The sequence below is a fragment of the Rhamphochromis longiceps genome, linkage group LG1 (genome assembly GCF_057381845.1).
Source record: "Rhamphochromis longiceps isolate RC_006_pf linkage group LG1, R_longiceps_female_GT1.1, whole genome shotgun sequence".
Taxonomy (NCBI): Eukaryota; Metazoa; Chordata; class Actinopteri; order Cichliformes; family Cichlidae; genus Rhamphochromis; species Rhamphochromis longiceps.
Window position 1 is genome coordinate 41317668 of NC_140557.1, and position 19380 is coordinate 41337047.

General features: G+C 41.5%; 2 protein-coding genes across 5 annotated transcripts in view; one reads left to right on the forward strand and one right to left on the reverse strand.

The window, feature by feature from the left end:
• The first annotated feature begins 1343 nt into the window (after nt 1-1343).
• mesd (mesoderm development LRP chaperone) lies at nt 1344-4694 on the forward strand. Its single transcript, XM_085409255.1, has 3 exons — nt 1344-1530; nt 2710-2938; nt 3987-4694. The coding sequence occupies exons 1-3, from the start codon at nt 1371-1373 to the stop codon at nt 4252-4254; spliced, it is 657 nt and encodes a 218-aa protein (XP_085265381.1). The 5' UTR covers nt 1344-1370; the 3' UTR covers nt 4255-4694.
• A 3935-nt stretch (nt 4695-8629) lies between these two features.
• Nucleotides 8630-19380, reverse strand: part of cemip (cell migration inducing hyaluronidase 1) — a 160937-nt gene continuing 150186 nt past the window's right edge. For all 4 annotated transcript variants that reach the window (XM_085409269.1, XM_085409278.1, XM_085409285.1 and 1 more), the window contains 4 exons: nt 17168-17254; nt 13803-13960; nt 13488-13588; nt 8630-11102 (listed from right to left, as the gene is read on the reverse strand). In XM_085409269.1, coding sequence (XP_085265395.1) covers nt 10975-11102; nt 13488-13588; nt 13803-13960; nt 17168-17254 — 474 coding nt within the window. In that variant the 3' untranslated portion in view covers nt 8630-10974. The remainder of the gene's footprint in view (nt 11103-13487; nt 13589-13802; nt 13961-17167; nt 17255-19380) is intronic.

Genomic DNA, 19380 nt, shown 5'->3' on the forward strand with positions numbered 1-19380 from the left:
CACATCACATTCAAGGTGCGTGCTAAATCTCACGACCTTTTAAGCTTTCCAAACCCCTCGATTATCATGTCACCAGGGTGCACCATTAAATAAAAACAAATTTCATGTCAAAGCATCATTAAAACCTGATGTACATAAACTAAACATACGGTACACTAAGACCAGCTCCTTAAGGCTTTTCATGTCCAAAGTTCAAGTTGCTCAAGTGTAACCACCTTGAAGCTATACCTCAAAGTGTAAAACATGATATTTTCTGTGCGTACTAAGTGGAGATGTGATGATTGTTAAACACTCCAAATAAAAAATGTGTTCAGGGGCACACCCTTATCACAATTGAGAAGATTGAGCCAGATTGGACACGGTATTATAATAAAAATGTCATGGCAAATGATTGAAATTTGCTGTGGCGCCACAGATGCACCCTATAGCCCAGGTCTGTAGTGTACACTGAACAATTATTCAAGATTCAAAAGCTTTATTGTCAATACAGCAGTATACAAAGTATAATCAAATGCTGTTTCACCCCAAGCCCCCTATGGTGCATTTATGAGTATATAAAAGATATATCTCCAAGAGATATACAACTAGGAATTACAAATAAATAATAGGCTAAGTTTCGGTAAAATTAAGGGATAAAAATATATCAATTACTAACTATACAATACTATACAATACTATAATGATAACTATACAATACTGCCTGTACGATAAACAAAGGCAGGACAGAGACAATACAAAGTGGGTTGTGCAGTGTAATTGCATACCATGTTCAAGTTATTGTCAGGATATTATAGACGAGACAAAGACATGTGCAAGATGCAAAGTGTGCAAATATAGTATAGTATAATTACAATATAATTATAACGTTTATTGAATGAAGACTTTGAAAATAGTAAAATCGGCACCAGTTTTATCTTCAATTCAAAATATTGGACTTCCTGTTTGGTTTGATCAAGGAGCCCAGAGGCTTTTTGTCCCTCTTAGCTTGTTATATGTGTACATTTTTCATTCATGTAGCTCAAACTACGTGTCCGTCCGTAGTACTTCATTATAGTCTGCATAGGTGGCGCTCTAGAGCCATTTTCAAATGTCCCAAACAATAACGTATCTGTGTATTTGAGCACGTTAAGGCCCCGGAAAGTCGATTAATTTGCCTGAAAAACAATAACAATAATAACGATTAAGGGAGCAGTGCTCGGTAATAATAGTAGACTGTAGTAGTCCTCCCGGTGGGTCCCCCCGGTGGGTCCTCCCGGCTTTACTTTGAAATTCTCCACCGGTCTGCAATGCCGGCCGGACTCTTTTGACACGCCCCTCTCGTCTTGTGACCGGCAGACTTCACAGCCAATCACAGGGTACCATCTGGAAACATGGCGTCTGGCTTTCTGTGGAGATGCGCGGTGCTTGTGCTCTGCACACACATGCTTTGTGCTGTAGAGACCGAGACTAAAGCAAAGGCCAAGAAAAAGAAGGACATCCGAGACTACAATGATGCTGACATGGCACGGCTCCTGGAACAGTGGGAGGCAAGTTTTCCCGTCCACAGCCTTCAGATGTTAGCAGCTGTTAGCCGCTGGCTAGGTGTCGTGAGAGATCATTAGCCCAGCTAAGTCTGAGTGTTTAACTGATATATTGGTGGAAGTGCTAGGGGTTACTATTAGATGCCGGACTCTTTCGTCGCTACAGAAAGACTAAACACCACAGTCATTATAAGAGAGAGACGTGGCACACATTCCACAGTGGGAGAGATGCGGGGTATTCTTTCCAGAGGAAGTTGTTTTAGTTTAAACTCCACAAGAGGTTATTATAATTTCACTGGTTAATCAATACATACAGTTTTTTTTGGTTCCGGTGATCCTTTTAAAATGTTTATTTATTTTTCAAAAGCAGTTTTTCCTTTTCACTGTAGCCAAGTGCTTGCTCATCATTTGATTGTTGGGGTTGTCCGTTATTGTACCTTTACCTTACTGTATTAAGCACCTTGAGGCGACTGCTGTTGTGCTTTGGTGTTAAATAAGTCAAACTGAATTCAAAGTAAGCCAGCAGTCTGATAGCAAAGTGCTCTGTTGAGTGATATGAAGTTATCCACATTGTAAAGACTGAGTGTATAGATATAGGTTAGCTTAAGTATATGATTGTCTCTTTTGCTTAGCTTGATTTTATTGTCAGTCCTACTTTTCAGAAGGAGGTACCTCCTACTTTCAGTCTGAAATGATCACTAAATGATACAATGAGTCATCCTATTTCCGAATATTCCGTTCGGTCTCTTTTAAACCAGTTATTTTAGGGATAAAAAACATGAATTAAAAAAACAAGAGTGCCATTTGTTTAAAATAAAAAACAAAACTCAACATCATCTAAATATTTGTGTCTAGAGTGCAGGGGTGGGGGAAGTCCAGGCCTCAAGGTGCCCTGCAGGGTTTAGACCTCACCCTGGTTCAACACACTGAATCAAATGATTAGTTCATTACCAGGCCTCTGGAGAGCTTCATGGCATGTTGAGGAGTTAATTTAGCCATTTAAATCAGCTGTGTTGGATCAAGGACACATCGGCCCTTGAGGCCTGGAGTTTCGTCCACACATGCTATAGTGTAAGAGTGGAAAGTATAAAATAGATTCAAACGAGTGAGACGCAGTATTAGCTGCTGTTTCATCTTAAACTGTTGTCATGTGTTTTGTTTTTTTCTCTCCATGTGGTTTAATAGGCAGACGATGACATCGAGGAAGGTGACCTTCCAGAGCACAAAAGGTCTCCTCCTCCCATCGACTTCTCTAAGGTGAACCCCTCCAAACCAGAGGAGCTGCTTAAGATGTCCAAAAAAGGTCGGACTCTGATGGTTTTTGCCACAGTTTCAGGAGATCCTACAGAGAAAGAGACAGAGGAGATCACAGGCCTGTGGCAGGGCAGCCTTTTCAATGCCAACTTTGATATTCAGAGGTATTTCCTTTCTGACCTTGTTTCGTTTTTTGTTTCTTGTTGTCGTTTGCGTGGGAGTGATTTCTATTTGTAGAGCAGTAACAAACAAACTGTTCACTGACAGTCATTTTCAGAACAGTTTAAGAGCCCATTCTGTGATACTGATCAATACTGAAGCATGCATTTATTTATTTTTTATTCCAGAATTATCATCACTCTGCCCAATTCATCCCACAGATGTAATATTATCTACAGCTACTCTTAGTACCATTGATGTTAAGTTAGACTCTTTTTCTCCAATTGATCTTTCTGAGTTAGCTTCAATAATTACTTCCTCCAAACCATCAACGTGTCTTTTAGACCCCATTCCTACAAAACTGCTCAAAGAAGTCCTGCCATTAATTAATTCTTCGATCTTAAATATGATCAACCTATCTCTAATAATCGGCTATGTACCACAGGCCTTCAAGCTGGCTGTAGTTAAACCTTTACTCAAAAAGCATCTCTAGACCCAGCAGTCTTAGCTAATTATAGGCCAATCTCCAACCTTCCTTTATATCAAACATCCTTGAAAGAGTAGTTGTCAAACAGCTAACAGATCATCTGCAGAGGTTTATTTGAAGAGTTTCAGTCAGGTTTCAGAGCTCATCACAGCACAGAAACAGCTTTAGTGAAGGTTACAAATGATCTTCTTATGGCCTCTGACAGTGGACTCATCTCTGTGCTTGTCCTGCTAGACCTCAGTGCAGCGTTCGATACTGTCGACCATAATATCCTATTAGAGCGATTAGAACATGCTGTAGGTATTACAGGTACTGCACTGCAGTGGTTTGTATCATATCTATCTAATAGACTCCAGTTTGTGCATGTAAATGGAGAGTCCTCTTCACACACTGAGGTTAATTATTTTTCCTTCCCACTGTCGCCAAAGCTCTTGCTCAGAGCGGGGCGTCTAATAGTTGGGGTCTTTGCATTATTGTAGGGTCTACCTTACAATACAAAGGGCCTTGAGGCAACTGCTGTTGTTATTTGGTGCTTTATTAATAAAACTGAATGTTTCCTCTTGTAGGTTCGTGGTGGGTTCCAACAGGGTGATCTTCATGCTGCGAGATGGTAGTTTTGCCTGGGAGGTGAAAGACTTCCTTGTGGCTCAAGAGCGCTGCGTAGATGTTACTGTAGAGGGACAGGTGTTTCCAGGGAAGGCTGCCAACAAGGATGATGCCAAATACAAGCAGCAGAATGAGGTCAACACTAAGAGAAAGAGCAAGAAGAAAACGGAGAGCAAGAAGCCTGATTTGGAGGGAAACCGTGCAAACTCTCTGAAACAGGAGCTCTGATGAGTTTGTGAGTTAGTAATTAACCTTGTGGTCTCATAAATGATGCTTCCCACATCCACTCTGTGAGCAGTGAACTGGTGAGGGCCCACTGGACCACCTGGAGATGTGGAGGGATGAGTGAACTAATGAATTCTGATGGGTAACGTCACCTTCACTGCTCAGCTGGAATCGTCACTCTTTCAGATCATTTTCAATGGAAGCCATATTGATTTCTGTTAAGTCATCACCAGATCAAAAGGAGCACATACATTTATTGTTAACAAGGTACTCCACATGAGCACTGTCAAACATTTAATCCTTTGTATCCATGATTGGTTGTGGAATAATTTTTGTGTGGTGCAGGCATGGAGGCACAGATCTCACCGTCCTGTCCTCGTGTGTTTGTAGCATCCACATTTTCTATTTGATTTGATGAGAAAATAAACTTTTGATATCTTTGACTTCCACTGTGAAAACATTGCATTCAGTAACAAGTGCAGACTTGCTTTCGATTGAGAGGCATGCGTGCAGATATATACAGCAGCGGTCCCCAATCCCCGGGCCTCGGACCGAGTCGTTTGGGTCGGATATTCCCTGGGTCTTTTCCTGTGTTGTAGTTGTGTCTTATTTTGAAAGAAATATTTATGCATTGCCATGGCAACCAGAAAGCATTAAGGGGCAGAGAGAAGGATGTTACACTCAATGTTGTGGGTGCATTTCAGGAGGATGCTGCTAACAAAGTAACACAATTACACATTGTGTTCATTATTATGTTTACAAAATCCCAGAGTCTGTCTTGGTTGTATCATTTTATTTTGTTGTTTTTATCCGCGACACCTTTTTCACACCTGTGAAAATATTGTCTGACAGTAAACCGGTCCGTGGCACAAAAAAGGTTGAGGACCGCTGATGTTCAGTACAGCCACGTGATGCTGCTGCTGATACCAGCATAAACAAACGCAGCTGAACTTGAAACCCAAGTTTTAGTAAAGCTACTGACAGTACATTGTAATTAAAGCTTTGGCCAACAGGGGGCACACAAGCTTTTTGTGTAGGTATAGATGCAGTGGATCCTAAAAGGCATCAAGCTGTCACTGGGTGAGAGGCAGGTTGTGTACATATCTGTACAGACTTTATTCACAAAACAGGCTAAAATTAGCAGAAGTGTAGGGATGTCACATGGATGGTGCAGCTGCAACTCAGCTATTACATATTACTCTTCAGTAGAATTATTGTGGTCTTGATCTTAAAATGTGCAGTCACTCTGATTTTGTGTTTTTTAAGCAGTAAAATTATATTTTGTTCATCCCAGTATTGTATCCCAGTTAACGTCCACTGCTGTGGTTGCTAGTCACGCTGGGGTCCACTGTGTTGGTTTAATCAGGGACACAGAGATGTGCAGACAAACTGTCTTTATTTATGTGCAAAAATCCTCAAAGAAATTCAGAGTCATGGAGTTTCATCACCTTAGCCACTTATACAACACATCCATTTGGTATACAGTTAAAACAAGGCAACTATACCAGGAGTCATAGGCATGTATGCAATAAGTGGATCTATGATGGTTTTTGTTTCCTACATCCAGTATACATACAGGACAGTAATAACATTACAACTCAAAACAAGTCCCTCGTAGATTTACATCAAGAGTGTCTGTACAATAAATAAGTATAAAATATATCTCTTAGCAACCTGTGGATCTTTAAAAACACATACACGCATACAAAACGCTAAATTACTGCTACAACCTCCGAAAAAAGACCAGCTATTTCGGTAAAGGGAGAAGAATCGTTTTTTCTGGTCACATTGGAATCATTTTGAAGAGGGGGGAGCGACACATTTAAAAACAACCTGATTAAACATTCAGTGGACTGCTCAATTTCATCTTTTATATCTTTATGGGCTTCTTGCTGGTTCATTCCAACTGACAGGCAGATGGATCGCAAACACTGACGAAAACAAAAGAACCCAAACCATCAGCAGAAGACTACATCACAATATCAAGTGAGCGAGTGCTCGGAATGCAACAAAGCAAGTTAACCACCAGCTGGGATGCAAACCAGGAATGTTTTTGTTTCTTCTCTTCTGTTGTTTAAACGGAGCAGAACATTAGACTCACTTAACTGTTACACATCACAGGATGATTAATTATGCACATGCATCACACATGTGCTTGAAAAGACAACTGAAACTTAGTATTTGCTCCAGAAACTGCCTAGTAACCGTGGCTGACATGAAGGTCTGCTGGAGAATTGTCCAGCAGTTCATAATGTACACATATCAACCAGGCTACAAAGTACCGGACTGTATCCAAGTACCTCCTGTCCTGTTAATAGAAGGACAGTTGTGTTGTTTGTAATCTGGCTTTAGTTGCCATGTGCATATATTAAGAAATGATCTAACTGAAAAGCATCAGCTTAATCTGAATGGCACCTCACCTGATAACACAAAATAGATGCAATTCATTCAGATTTATGTATAGCTCAATTACAGACTTCCATATCGGCCCATATACAGGGAGTGCAGAATTATTAGGCAAGTTGTATTTTTGAGGAATAATGTTATTATTGAACAACAACCATGTTCTCAATGAACCCAAAAAACTCATTAATATCAAAGCTGAATGTTTTTGGAAGTAGTTTTTAGTTTGTTTTTAGTTTTAGCTATTTTAGGGGGATATCTGTGTGTGCAGGTGACTATTACTGTGCATAATTATTAGGCAACTTAACAAAAAACAAATATATACCCATTTCAATGATTTATTTTTACCAGTGAAACCAATATAACATCTCCACATTCACAAATATACATTTCTGACATTCAAAAACAAAACAAAAACAAATCAGCGACCAATATAGCCACCTTTCTTTGCAAGGACACTCAAAAGCCTGCCATCCATGGATTCTGTCAGTGTTTTGATCTGTTCACCATCAACATTGCGTGCAGCAGCAACCACAGCCTCCCAGACACTGTTCAGAGAGGTGTACTGTTTCCCCTCCTTGTAAATCTCACATTTGATGAGTTCTCAATGGGGTTCAGATCAGGTGAACAAGGAGGCCATGTCATTAGTTTTTCTTCTTTTATACCCTTTCTTGCCAGCCACGCTGTGGAGTACTTGGACGCGTGTGATGGAGCATTGTCCTGCATGAAAATCATGTTTTTCTTGAAGGATGCAGACTTCTTCCTGTACCACTGCTTGAAGAAGGTGTCTTCCAGAAACTGGCAGTAGGACTGGGAGTTGAGCTTGACTCCATCCTCAACCCGAAAAGGCCCCACAAGCTCATCTTTGATGATACCAGCCCAAACCAGTACTCCACCTCCACCTTGCTGGCGTCTGAGTGGGACTGGAGCTCTCTGCCCTTTACCAATCCAGCCACGGGCCCATCCATCTGGCCCATCAAGACTCACTCTCATTTCATCAGTCCATAAAACCTTAGAAAAACCAGTCTTGAGATATTTCTTGGCCCAGTCTTGACGTTTCAGCTTGTGTGTCTTGTTCAGTGGTGGTCGTCTTTCAGCCTTTCTTACCTTGGCCATGTCTCTGAGTATTGCACACCTTGTGCTTTTGGGCACTCCAGTGATGTTGCAGCTCTGAAATATGGCCAAACTGGTGGCAAGTGGCATCTTGGCAGCTGCACGCTTGACTTTTCTCAGTTCATGGGCAGTTATTTTGCGCCTTGGTTTTTCCACACGCTTCTTGCGACCCTGTTGACTATTTTGAATGAAACGCTTGATTGTTCGATGATCACGCTTCAGAAGCTTTGCAATTTTGAGACTGCTGCATCCCTCTGCAAGATATCTCACTATTTTTGACTTTTCTGAGCCTGTCAAGTCCTTCTTTTGACCCATTTTGCCAAAGGAAAGGACGTTGCCTAATAATTATGCACACCTGATATAGGGTGTTGATGTCATTAGACCACACCCCTTCTCATTACAGAGATGCACATCACCTAATATGCTTAATTGGTAGTAGGCTTTCAAGCCTATACAGCTTGGAGTAAGACAACATGCATGAAGAGGATGATGTGGACAAAATACTCATTTGCCTAATAATTCTGCACTCCCTGTATATGTCAGAGTGCTGTCTCAGTGCTCTGTGAAAAACTTTGTAACCAGTTAATTTTATACTGCTCTCCTTATCCAACCATTAACTGTCCCAGTGACACATGCAAACAAGTATGAAATGAGTTCCAGTTATTTTGCAAGCAGTCATGAACCTCGGAGGGAACATGCTGTTCAGCTGCTACACCAAATGTGCAGATCAAAAACTGGCTTGTCTGTTAGTCTGATGACAATGTGCTGTCAGTGTGGCTGCTGTTGGGATTTAAACTAGTATCCTGTGTCATCCTGTCTTTGAAATGGGAAACAATCATTTGGTGAAAGAAGAACTTGTTCTTAGTTTTTGTGTTCCAAACGACTCCTAGAACTGCAACTGTAGCAGCTCACAGCTGTCTTCGATTAAATCCATGCAGTTATTTTAAAGCCCATCTGGGGACAGAGCTCTAACTTTCATTTCAACAGCTGCAAAAAAAGTCCTCATCACTATACAATTAATGTTTTTTTGAGTGTACAAACAGGTCAAGACAAAGCCTTCAAGAAGAGACTGACCTAATGATGAGTCAAAGTTTCCCATTTTACACTTATCAATGACTTCCACCTTCAAGTGCGTGTTTTCATTTACTTTCTGTACTCTTTGGATGACCCATATGGGTCAGATTTAAAGATTTTAGCTGGGTGATGAGGTACATGAGCACAATCCCCAAATAACGCTCACAGGTGTGGCTAGTTTTAGCAGCGATCTACAATTTGTGCTGTTTTTAAAACAAACATTTCAATATCAAGTGCAAATAATAAGACAGTTTTTTTTCACTACAGGTTGAAGACTGATTTCTGTGCTAAAGCTCAAATCTGTGAAAGATTTAATTAAGATTTTTGGTTGTGTCAGAGACCTGATGACCTTTAGTAAAGGGAGCCAATCCCAGCTGCTGGGAACAAACGTGTCAAAACACTGATTGTTAGTCCTAAAATTGGTAAGTGCCAAAAACCTGTTCAGGATTAAAGTTGGAGTCTGGTTGTGCTTTAGCCGTATGGAACAAGCACGTTTTCAGAAATGGTTAGCTGTTGCTGTCCCAATCAAATCTTATAGATGCATTTTGGCCTCACAATGCCTCTGTTACAAGCTTTTCCTCTTGTACAGGAAAACATCCTAAAAAAGGCGTGAATGTTAGAGGTTAACTGCAGTTGCTCTCTTAACATCTACCAGGTTTGCAAAATCCAATGGTGACTTTAGCCAGCAAGCTAGCATTATGTAAACAAATCAATGTTGTTGGCAGTGTTCTGTCAGAAAAAAAGATTCAACAGTGACCATCATCATCTATCATCACCTATTAATATTTTTCTAGAGACACTTGCGTAGACACCATTGGCTGTTCTGAGCTACTGCTGCCATGAGCTGACCGCTAACATGGCTGCCAGAGAGGGTGTTATCACCTGACAGTTCATCCCAGGCAGTGCTAGCTCTGTGAGGGGTGCCTCCACCTTTTACATACTTTCACATCATCCTTTCTCATAACCAAACACAGAATAAGCACCACATGATCCTGGATCAGTGGCTCGGAGCAACTGACTGTAGTGTGCATGTGTGTGTGACTGTGCATTTATATTAAGGAGTTGATAGTGGACTTCCGGAAGTGCAGAGAAGTACACACCCCCATCACCATCAACGGCGCTGCTGTGGAGAGAGTGAGCAGCTTCCGGTTCCTTGGCGTACATCTGGCTGAGGATCTTACGTGGTCAGTACACACAAACAAAACAGTGAAGAAGGCGCAGCAGCGCCTCTTCTTTCTCAGGAGACTGAAAAGATTCGGCATGAGCCCCCGCATCCTCAGGACCTTCTATCACTGTGCCATTGAGAGCATCCTCACTGGATGCATCACCACCTGGTATGGCAACAGCACCGCCTACAACTGCAAAGCTCTCCAGCGAGTAGTGCGGTGCTCTGAACAGATAATTGGAGGTGAGCTTCCCTCCCTCCAAGACATCTACAGGAAGCGCTGCCTGAGGAAAGCGGGGAGGATCATCAAGGACTCCAGTCACCCCAGCCATAAACTGTTCAGACTGCTTCCATCAGGAAGGAGGTTCTGCAGCATCCGGTCCCGTACCAGCAGACTGAGAGACAGCTTCTTCCACCAGGCCATCAGACTGCTGAACACGTCATAGACACCTCAGCTTCACTACTGGAACTTCAACATTATGCACTCCACACTGTACAGTAACGCCGCTGTTTTGCACATGTCTCACTCTGTATATTTTATTTTATATATTTTATTTTATTGTTTACTCTATTTAATTTGTAAAATATGTGTACACACACACACACACACACACACACACACACACACACACACACATACACACACACACACACACGCAGAAAAACATATTTAGTATACACATCCAGAAATGCATATACTGTATGCATTTATATATATTGTACATATATTTGTTAGTTTCAGATTTAGCCATTCTTATATTTTGCTTGTTTACATTATTGTATTTTGCAAAACTCTGTTCCTTGTGAAGCTCGCACACAAGAATTTCACTCACATGTACCTGCACATGTGATGTGACAATAAAAGTGATTTGATTTGATTTGATTTGATTTGATTTTGTGGGGGTGTTGTGTTTCAGTATCCAGGCCCAAATGGTCACTTGGCTGATCCTCCCCACTCTGACTGCCACTCATAGCTTCATCTTGTGGATCACAGGGACGGGCAAAACTTGATGGATCTTGGCTTGTTCGCTGTCCGCCTCCAGATAGACCCAGTCAGGGTGGAAGGAGCCCTTAAAGCCCACAAATGCCAGCTTATCTGCAGAAAAGCCAGATGACACCAATAAAAGAGACATAAGTGGAGTACAAGTGGGATTCCACAGGATGTCCTAAAGCTGATTACTGTTTCTAACAATTCCTATAGTTTTACACTTTCTGCTTTCATTAACTTAACCATCTAGAGTATTTTTTTAAAATCAGTAGTATTTCCTCATTCCTCAAAGAAAAAGTTAAACTTGTAGCAGGTGCTTATACATTTGCCCTACAACTGCTCACTTCATGCTCTCCTTCATTGAAAAGGACAGATTTTATGCTTCTTTGATAGAACAACTTCTGGCATAATTCAGTATTCACTGTTAAGTCTGTGATGGAGTGCTGTCCTGGATTGGATGCAGTGGATCCGGTAAAATTCTTACACTCCCACTTCCATGTTTCACAAAGAGTTCTGATGCTAAATTGAAGTGTTTTCTCTAAAGAAGACGTCTCATTCAAACAAAGAAGTTCTATGTTGGTCTCATCTGCAGAGATGGGCAGTAACGCGTTACAAGTAACGCGTTATTGTAATCTGATTACTTTTTTCGAGTAACGAGTAAAGTAAGGGATTACTATTGCAAAAACGGTAATTAGATTACCGTTACTTTCCCGTAGGAACGCTGCGTTACTGCGTTACTAAAACCGTGACTTTTTGCGAGAATGTCTCACGACAGTGACGTAAGCGAGTGCGACGTTCGTGACAACAGCTGTGTGCAGATCAACAATGGATCACATATCGAGTGCAGAGAGAGTATGAGCGTGCAGCGTTTAAAGCGTGGAAGTACTGACCTTACTTTGAGTTTGATTCCATAAAAAGTGACAAAAACATTAGTGTCCGCTGTGCGTGGGAAGAAAACTTCTTTTTACAGCGAAAAAAACCCCTAAACTTCCAACAAGCACCGAGTAGCTACGACGTAATGGGAAACTCACAGAGAAACTCGCGGATTCTTCCACTGACCGCGGCACACCTGCACCAGGGTAAACCTCCGCCTACCCCACTCCTGCTTTACAGGTGAAAATAGAGCAACAGGACCGCTGAGTCTTTGACTTTATTTATTTTCTGCTGTGTTTTACTTGCATCTATTTGAAAGAGTGAGTGTAAACACAAAAATATTTTATTTTATGTGCTGGAATGTGCAGAAAATAGGTTTAAATGTTAAACTAATTTCTTCCAGTCAGAGAATGTTGCATATAATTAAATTTTTGCTTCATGCATAAAGTTAAAAGATTAAAACTGATAAAACAAGTTTTAAAAAGAGACTTTTCCATTTGATTACATTTTGTATGATGATTATGTAGAAAAAGTAGAATTGGGCTGAAAGATCTATCGCTTTATGGTAAATGGCCTGCATTTGTATAGCGCTTTTCTAGTCCCTAAGGACCCCAAAGCGCTTCACACTACATTCACCCATTCACACACTGACAATGACAAGCTACATGCTTTATCTCCTATTCAGGTTGTAAATCGTGTTTTTAAAAAGTAACTAAGTAACTAAGTAATTAATTACTTTTGAAAATAAGTAATCAGTAAAGTAACGGGATTACTTTTGGGGGAAGTACTGATTACTTTTTTCAAGTAACTTGACCAACACTGCCCATCTGTAAACAAAGAAGCCTTTTTGGCCCGATGTGATCTTTTTGTTTTTGAATAGCAGAGCTTTCTCTATGCAGCCATGAACATTAGTCAATATTAGAGAGACTAGTTGATTAAAAGTTACTGTGCCTGATGGGTAAGGAAACAATTAACTACTCATGCCATGTAATAGAAGTTTTCCATCCTGTTATTTTTATTTGTGGCATTAACGATAGATAAGATCGATTAGGCAGCCATGCTCCAAGAAAGAACAGTCTATACCAGGGGTAGGCAACTCCAGGTCTCGAGGGCTGGTGTCCTGCAGGTTTTAGATCTCACACCTGAATCAAATGATTAGTTCATTACCAACTTCAAGACATGTTGAGGTCATTTAGCCATTTGAATCAGCTGTGTTGGATCAAGGACACATCTAAAACCTGCAGGACACCGGCCCTCGAGACCTGGAGTTGCCTACCCCTGGTATATATAAATAAAATTTTTACCAATTTTAAAAGTTGGCAGGAGAAACCAGTGCTACCCCTCAGCCTCTGAGCAGACCCACCTACAGTATCACATTCAAAATCCTACATCTCAAGTTATCACATTCACGAGACTTTTGGAACACTTACTCTGACCTTGATGTCAAGGTCACTGAGATAGTCGAGGCACTTTCAGTATCAATTTGAAACTCCTACGTTGGCTCGTTCTCAAGTTATTGGGTGTCCACACCACCCGCCCACTCAGCAGGGTGATGGCAATACTCCATCAGCCTTTACAGAGTAAAAAGACAAGATAATAGAATAAGCACATAACAGCTACCTTTCAAACGGACGTTTTTCTCTGCGCCAAGTTTTCCCAGGACTTTGGTCCAGGATCCTCTGGTAACCAGGCGACCCTTGGATGTCATGAGGACAATTGAACTAGTGAAAGAGGGAGAGACACATTGATTGATATTTTAATGCAGCAAAATACATTTTTTGATCTGAAAAGCATTTAGATGAGTTTAACACACAATGTCAATGTAAATCAATTTTTGGAGGTCCTTTTATGTCCCCAAAGGACACAGTCTATCAGAACATGAAACAGCAATGTACCTCAGGGTGTTTGTCAGTGTAGGTGGAGAGAGTTTCTTACTTGTCTCTCAGTCCACTGATGTAGTTGTCTATCTCTGCAGGAATTCCCTGGAGGATGGAATTCCTGAAGCCTTTCGTGTCCACCACCTTCCCATCATGCCCATCAATTACTGTCAGGTGCACTCCATCTTCAGGTTGGTGCAACGTCTTGCCATTTACCTGTCACAACAGAGGCAGCCAATCACACTGCAGCTCCGAGATGTGTTAAGCCAATAATTTCTTTTTCACCTTTCTCTTTTGACTCCATAAGCATATACCGCTCCGTACATTACATTATTAGTCTTTAATATGTGTCTCTCTTTGTCTCTCTGCTCTTTTTCCCCCTAACCCCCAAACTATCGCAGAACATGACTGTCCCTCCCTGAGCCTGGATCTGCTCCCCCATGAGGGGGCTGATTGTTGGGGTTTCTACTGTATGGTTTACCTTACAATATAAAACACATTGAGGTGACTGTATTCAAATGATCACTTTAAGGATGTGACATCACAGAGCACCAGAGTTGTACAGCCTATCAGAATAAGTAAAAGGAAATAAAACTCTTACAGAGCGGAGTTGCACAATCTATGCTGCTTTTTTACAGAAACGTAAATAAATGATTCCTCTGGCGTCCCTGCTGGAAAGGAGCTGTGAACATTTGTTTCCCTCTTTATTTATAGACTTTTTACATGTAATTTGACATATCAGAACATAACATGTTCCAGCCAACGTGATCGGGCAGGAGGGTGAGGAGTTTTCCAAGCCAGCAAAATTCCACGCCGTGCCAGCAATAAAGGGAAAGCGATGACATCCAGCTGCTAACGATGAAGGTTTAGGGTGGAATCTTCAGAAACATGAGAGAGCACTTTAAAATAAAAAGTGCAGTATAACTGAAGTGTTGGGCAGGTAAAAACGAGTTAAACCACAGGGGGAGGTGTTGCATCTGTTGCACAGGTCAGGAATACCGGGATATATTTTAGATCTAGTCTACATCTTGAGAAGTGTAATCTGTATACCGTCGTAAACTGAATAAGGGAGAGTCTTGCACACGAGGATGAGGTATGAATTATGTCAGTGACTTTGTCCCAGTAATCTTCCACAAACTTAAGACCCAAATCCTGTTCCCAACTGGAAGCAATTTTTTGGGTTGAATAATTGCCCGATGCCGTAATGAAAGTATATATTTGTGATATAAGAGCCTTATGGTGAGGCTTTAGCTCAAATAAGTCTTCCTACCAATGATTGGGGGCATGACTTGGAAACTCGGGCCAGATAGAAGATGCACATGTCTTTGAAAATAGCGGAACAACTGACACGAGGGCAAATCGTACAAAGAAGTCAGGTCACTAAAGCTGAGGAAAGTGTTATCTTTAAAAAAACATTTAATACCGTTTCTTGCCCATTTACAGAAGGACGAGTCCACCAGGGAGGGGGGAGGAGGTGGTTGTTACAGATTGGGGCCAGAGCAGAGGCTGAACTGAAGTGATGCCAGAATTAATACCATATTTTTAGAGAGGCAATTAGAACAGGGTTGTCTATAAACTGTAACAGGGAAACAGGGAGGGATGAAAATAATAGTGCTGAAGGTGTAAGAAGGTGAGGTAGAGAGACACGATTAAGCCTCAGGGCAACACCAAGTAGCCTGAAGATCATTCAGCCAGTAAGTAAACTTTTGAAGAGCGAGACCACCACTGAGCCTACCCTGTTGTAGTGAGGTCATACTAATCCTGGGGGTTTTGTTTGCCCAAATAAATGATGAAATCATTCGATTCACAGATTTGAAAAAGGATTTAGGTAAAAACAGAGGGATGCACTGAAAACCACAGAGAAATATGGGTAGATTATTCATTTCCTACCAAGAAGAGATAGAGGAAGGTTTGCCCACCTTTGAAAGCCAACCTTACATAGTTTAGCAAAGGATTACCATCTGCAGCTTTAAATGAAGTGGTAATATGTACCTGAAGAAGCCAGGTGGAAATCAAAATGGGTTTGATTTGATTGATTTCTCACGGACAATAACCATATCCAACTTCTTGATAGCACTGAACTGGTTTGCATTGGTGCATTATATCTTTATTCTCCCCCCCCCCCCCCCCCTTTCTTAAATAGACAACCATCATATCTCACAGTACAATAATATTGAACGGGTTGCATTGTTGCATTTTGTCATGTTTCTCAGGTCTTTGTCTGAATGTCCTATGAACATTACCTGTCTTGTTCTCATGTTGTTGCTAAGGATTGTCTCATTGCACTGAAGTCACACTGGGTTAAATATTTACACTTGGGTTTTAAGGGGTTTCTTTTTTTTACGGGTTGCACGGAAGCCCCAAACGCAATTTCATTGTTCTTTGACAATGACAATAAATAAATACTTGACTTTGTCTAAGCTCGTGTGCAGCTGGGCTTGCAGGAAAGCGTTCACTCTTTTGTACAGCCGTGAACACTTTAGATCCAACCTTTAGAACTGCTCATCTCACAGAAGACAAAAGGGAAAAAGCTCATATCCTTTTGTACCTGCTCACCCTTTCTGCCCACTCTCACACTGGATGTCACATCTTCTGACATCTAACCACACACAGGGACATCCAATCACATTATTAACGCCTAATCACCTGATGTGGACCCACATCTTCTTCTCTCTGTCTGTGTGTAATTCTACTTCAATTAGATATGAATTTAATTAGTTACTTCATCAGGCCATGTGCTCTGAATCTCAGTTTGTTGCACTTTGGAGGAGCATGAGGCTGAACACGGTGACAGTCTAGCACACAGCTGTCAGGTGGCTGAGGCAGAGTACTGAAAAGAGTCTGGGACCTGAGCGCAGGAGTTCAAGAGTTTTGTGAAAAGAAAGACACTCCAGACGAAGCTCTCAGGTGCAGAACGGGAGGCTGATCGTGCTTGCTGTACTAACAAATGAACTTAAAACCAAACTGCAATGCAAGGGCCTATTTGCACATGAAACATACAGCCTGAAGGCTTTCATGAGAAAGAGAGCAACTTTCTCACTCTGTCTCATCAGCTGATCGTCTCAGCTCCTGCTCATCCACTCCCTGCAAGATGAGTTTCAAGGTGATTTGCCTTCAAACATTCGAAGTGAAAAGCACATGGTTTAATCTCCCTTTACTTGCAGTGTAGATAAATAATCCAGTGATGTTCGGCTTGAACTCCTTGACCTGCAGTCTGACTCACTACATGCGGCACTTCAAGTCAGCAACACTGCTGGAACTTTCCACACAAAAGCTCAGAAGATGTTTGTTGTCCTTATTTGTATCTTTAAATAAAAACATTCTGAGTGATGAGGTTTAACAAAAGTAGATACAGGTTCAATCAAACTCTCGGTAACTAGATCATTAGAGCCATTCTTCAGGTGTGTCTGAGAGAGAGGTTACCTCAGTAAAGGCAACGTCCTTCTTGATGTGGAAGTGGCGGGTGTTGTAGGACTCCAGTTTGATCTCCAGGAAGTGCTCTGAGGAGTGCTAGGAGCAAGTCCACAAAGAAACAGTGATGATAGTATATTCACAGCAGCAAAAACACATTTAACATGGGGAAAATATGACATCGTGAATGACTGTTCAGGGGAAACCAGCGGCAGGGAAAATAAGAGGAAAACAGTGTGTATCAGATGGTGCTTGGAATATATATCTTTGAAATACAACCACAGAATTTAAAATATCAATCACACAGCAAGCAGCAAAAACATGAGTAGATGGTCTGCTTCTGAAAAACAAACAATATCAATACGCTCACTATGAAACTAATATAAGTGAAGAAATATGTGTCAGACAGCAGCAAATCCTCTGGATTTCCACCAATAATGTACAAACTGTGTAATATGTCCAAATCTAGATGAAGTTGGTGTGTATTTGTCTGCATGCCTCTCTTTTCACTCATGTATTTGTTCTGTAGTTCGTTTTTTGTCCCGCTTGTTGTTTGTTTGTATTTTCTTGCCTCAAACCCAGCAGCAGTAGATGGCTGTCGCTTGCTGAGCCTGATTCTGCCATTTCCTGTTAAAAGAGTCTTTTTTCAGAGTGGACAACTAAATCTCTCTGTTATACTGTACGTCTTTACCTTACATTATGAAGCGGCTTGAGACAACTCAAGCTGTGTATGCAGTGTTCAAGTAGTCCAAAGATCATTGATGGCCAAGGCTCACTGATGCTCGTGGGCAGTGAAGACTGGCCCTTGTGGTCTGACTCAACAGATGAGATACTATCAGTCAAATTGTTGAAAAAAGTTGATTCTGGTTCTGACAGAAAGATGTCAGAATACACAGCGTATCACAGTGTGTTGCACATGTGGCTGCAGACCAGTCAGGATGCTCATGCTGACCTCTGTGCACCACTGAAAACACCAGCAATGGACACATGAGCGTCAGAATTGGAGCGATGGAAGAAGGTAGGCTAATATGATGAGTCACATTTTCTTTTACATCACGTGGATGGCCAGGGTTGGAATTTATGTAGGCAATATTTGATATTGTATAAATTTGATACTGCGCGTCATTTCCTGGGGAACACCTGACTGGATGCACCATGGGAAAAAGACGAGCTAGCAGTGTGACGCTTTAGACAATGTTCTGCTGCGAAACGTCGGGTAATTCATCAATCTGGATGTTACTTTGACACGTTCCACCTGTCTAAGTCTTGTTGCAGACCATGTACACCCTTTCATGGAAATGGTGCTCCCTGATGGCTGTGGTGTCTTTAGGCAAGATCATTCACCCAGCCACAGAGCAATGGTTTGAGGAGCACAACAATGCATTTGAGGGTTTGACCTCCATATTCCCCAAATCTCAGTCAAATCAGGCATCTGTGGATATGCTAGAGTCTGATCCATGAAGGCTCAACCTCGCAACTCACAGGACTTACAGGATCTGTTACATTGGAAGCAAAAGGGGGACCAAGACAATATTAGGCAGGTGGTCAATAAAATTAAATTAAATTTTATTTATACAGCGCCAACCAGGCTCAGGGAGGGGCGGGGCCATCTGCTGCGACCGGTTGGGGTGAGAGAAGGAAGACAGGATAAAGACATGCTGTACGTATGATTCAGTGCAGAGAGGTCTATTCACACATAGTGAGTGAGAAAGGTGACTGAAGAAGGAAAAACTCAATGCATCATGGGAATCCCCCGGCAGCCTACGTCTATTGCAGCATAACTAAGGGAGGATTCAGGGTCACCTGGTCCAGCCCTAACTATATGCTTTAGCAAAAAGGAAAGTTTGAAGCCTAATCTTGAAAGTAGAGATAGTGTCTGTCTCCTGAATCCAAACTGGAAGCTGGTTCCACAGAAGAGGGGCCTGAAAACTGAAGGCTCTGCCTCCCATTCTACTTTTAAATACTCTAGGAACAACAAGTAGGCCTGCAGAGCGAGAGCGAAGTGCTCTAATAGGGTGATATGGTACTACAAGGTCATTAAGATAAGATGGGGCCTGATTACTGATACCATATTAATGAGATTTTTAGGACCGAGTACAATAACCTCAGTTTTATATTACTTTTTATGTCGTCCTAGCACTGAACCCTGTGGAACTCCATAATTAACCTCAGTGTGTGAAGAGGACTCTCCATTTACATGCACAAACTGGAGTCTATTAGATAGA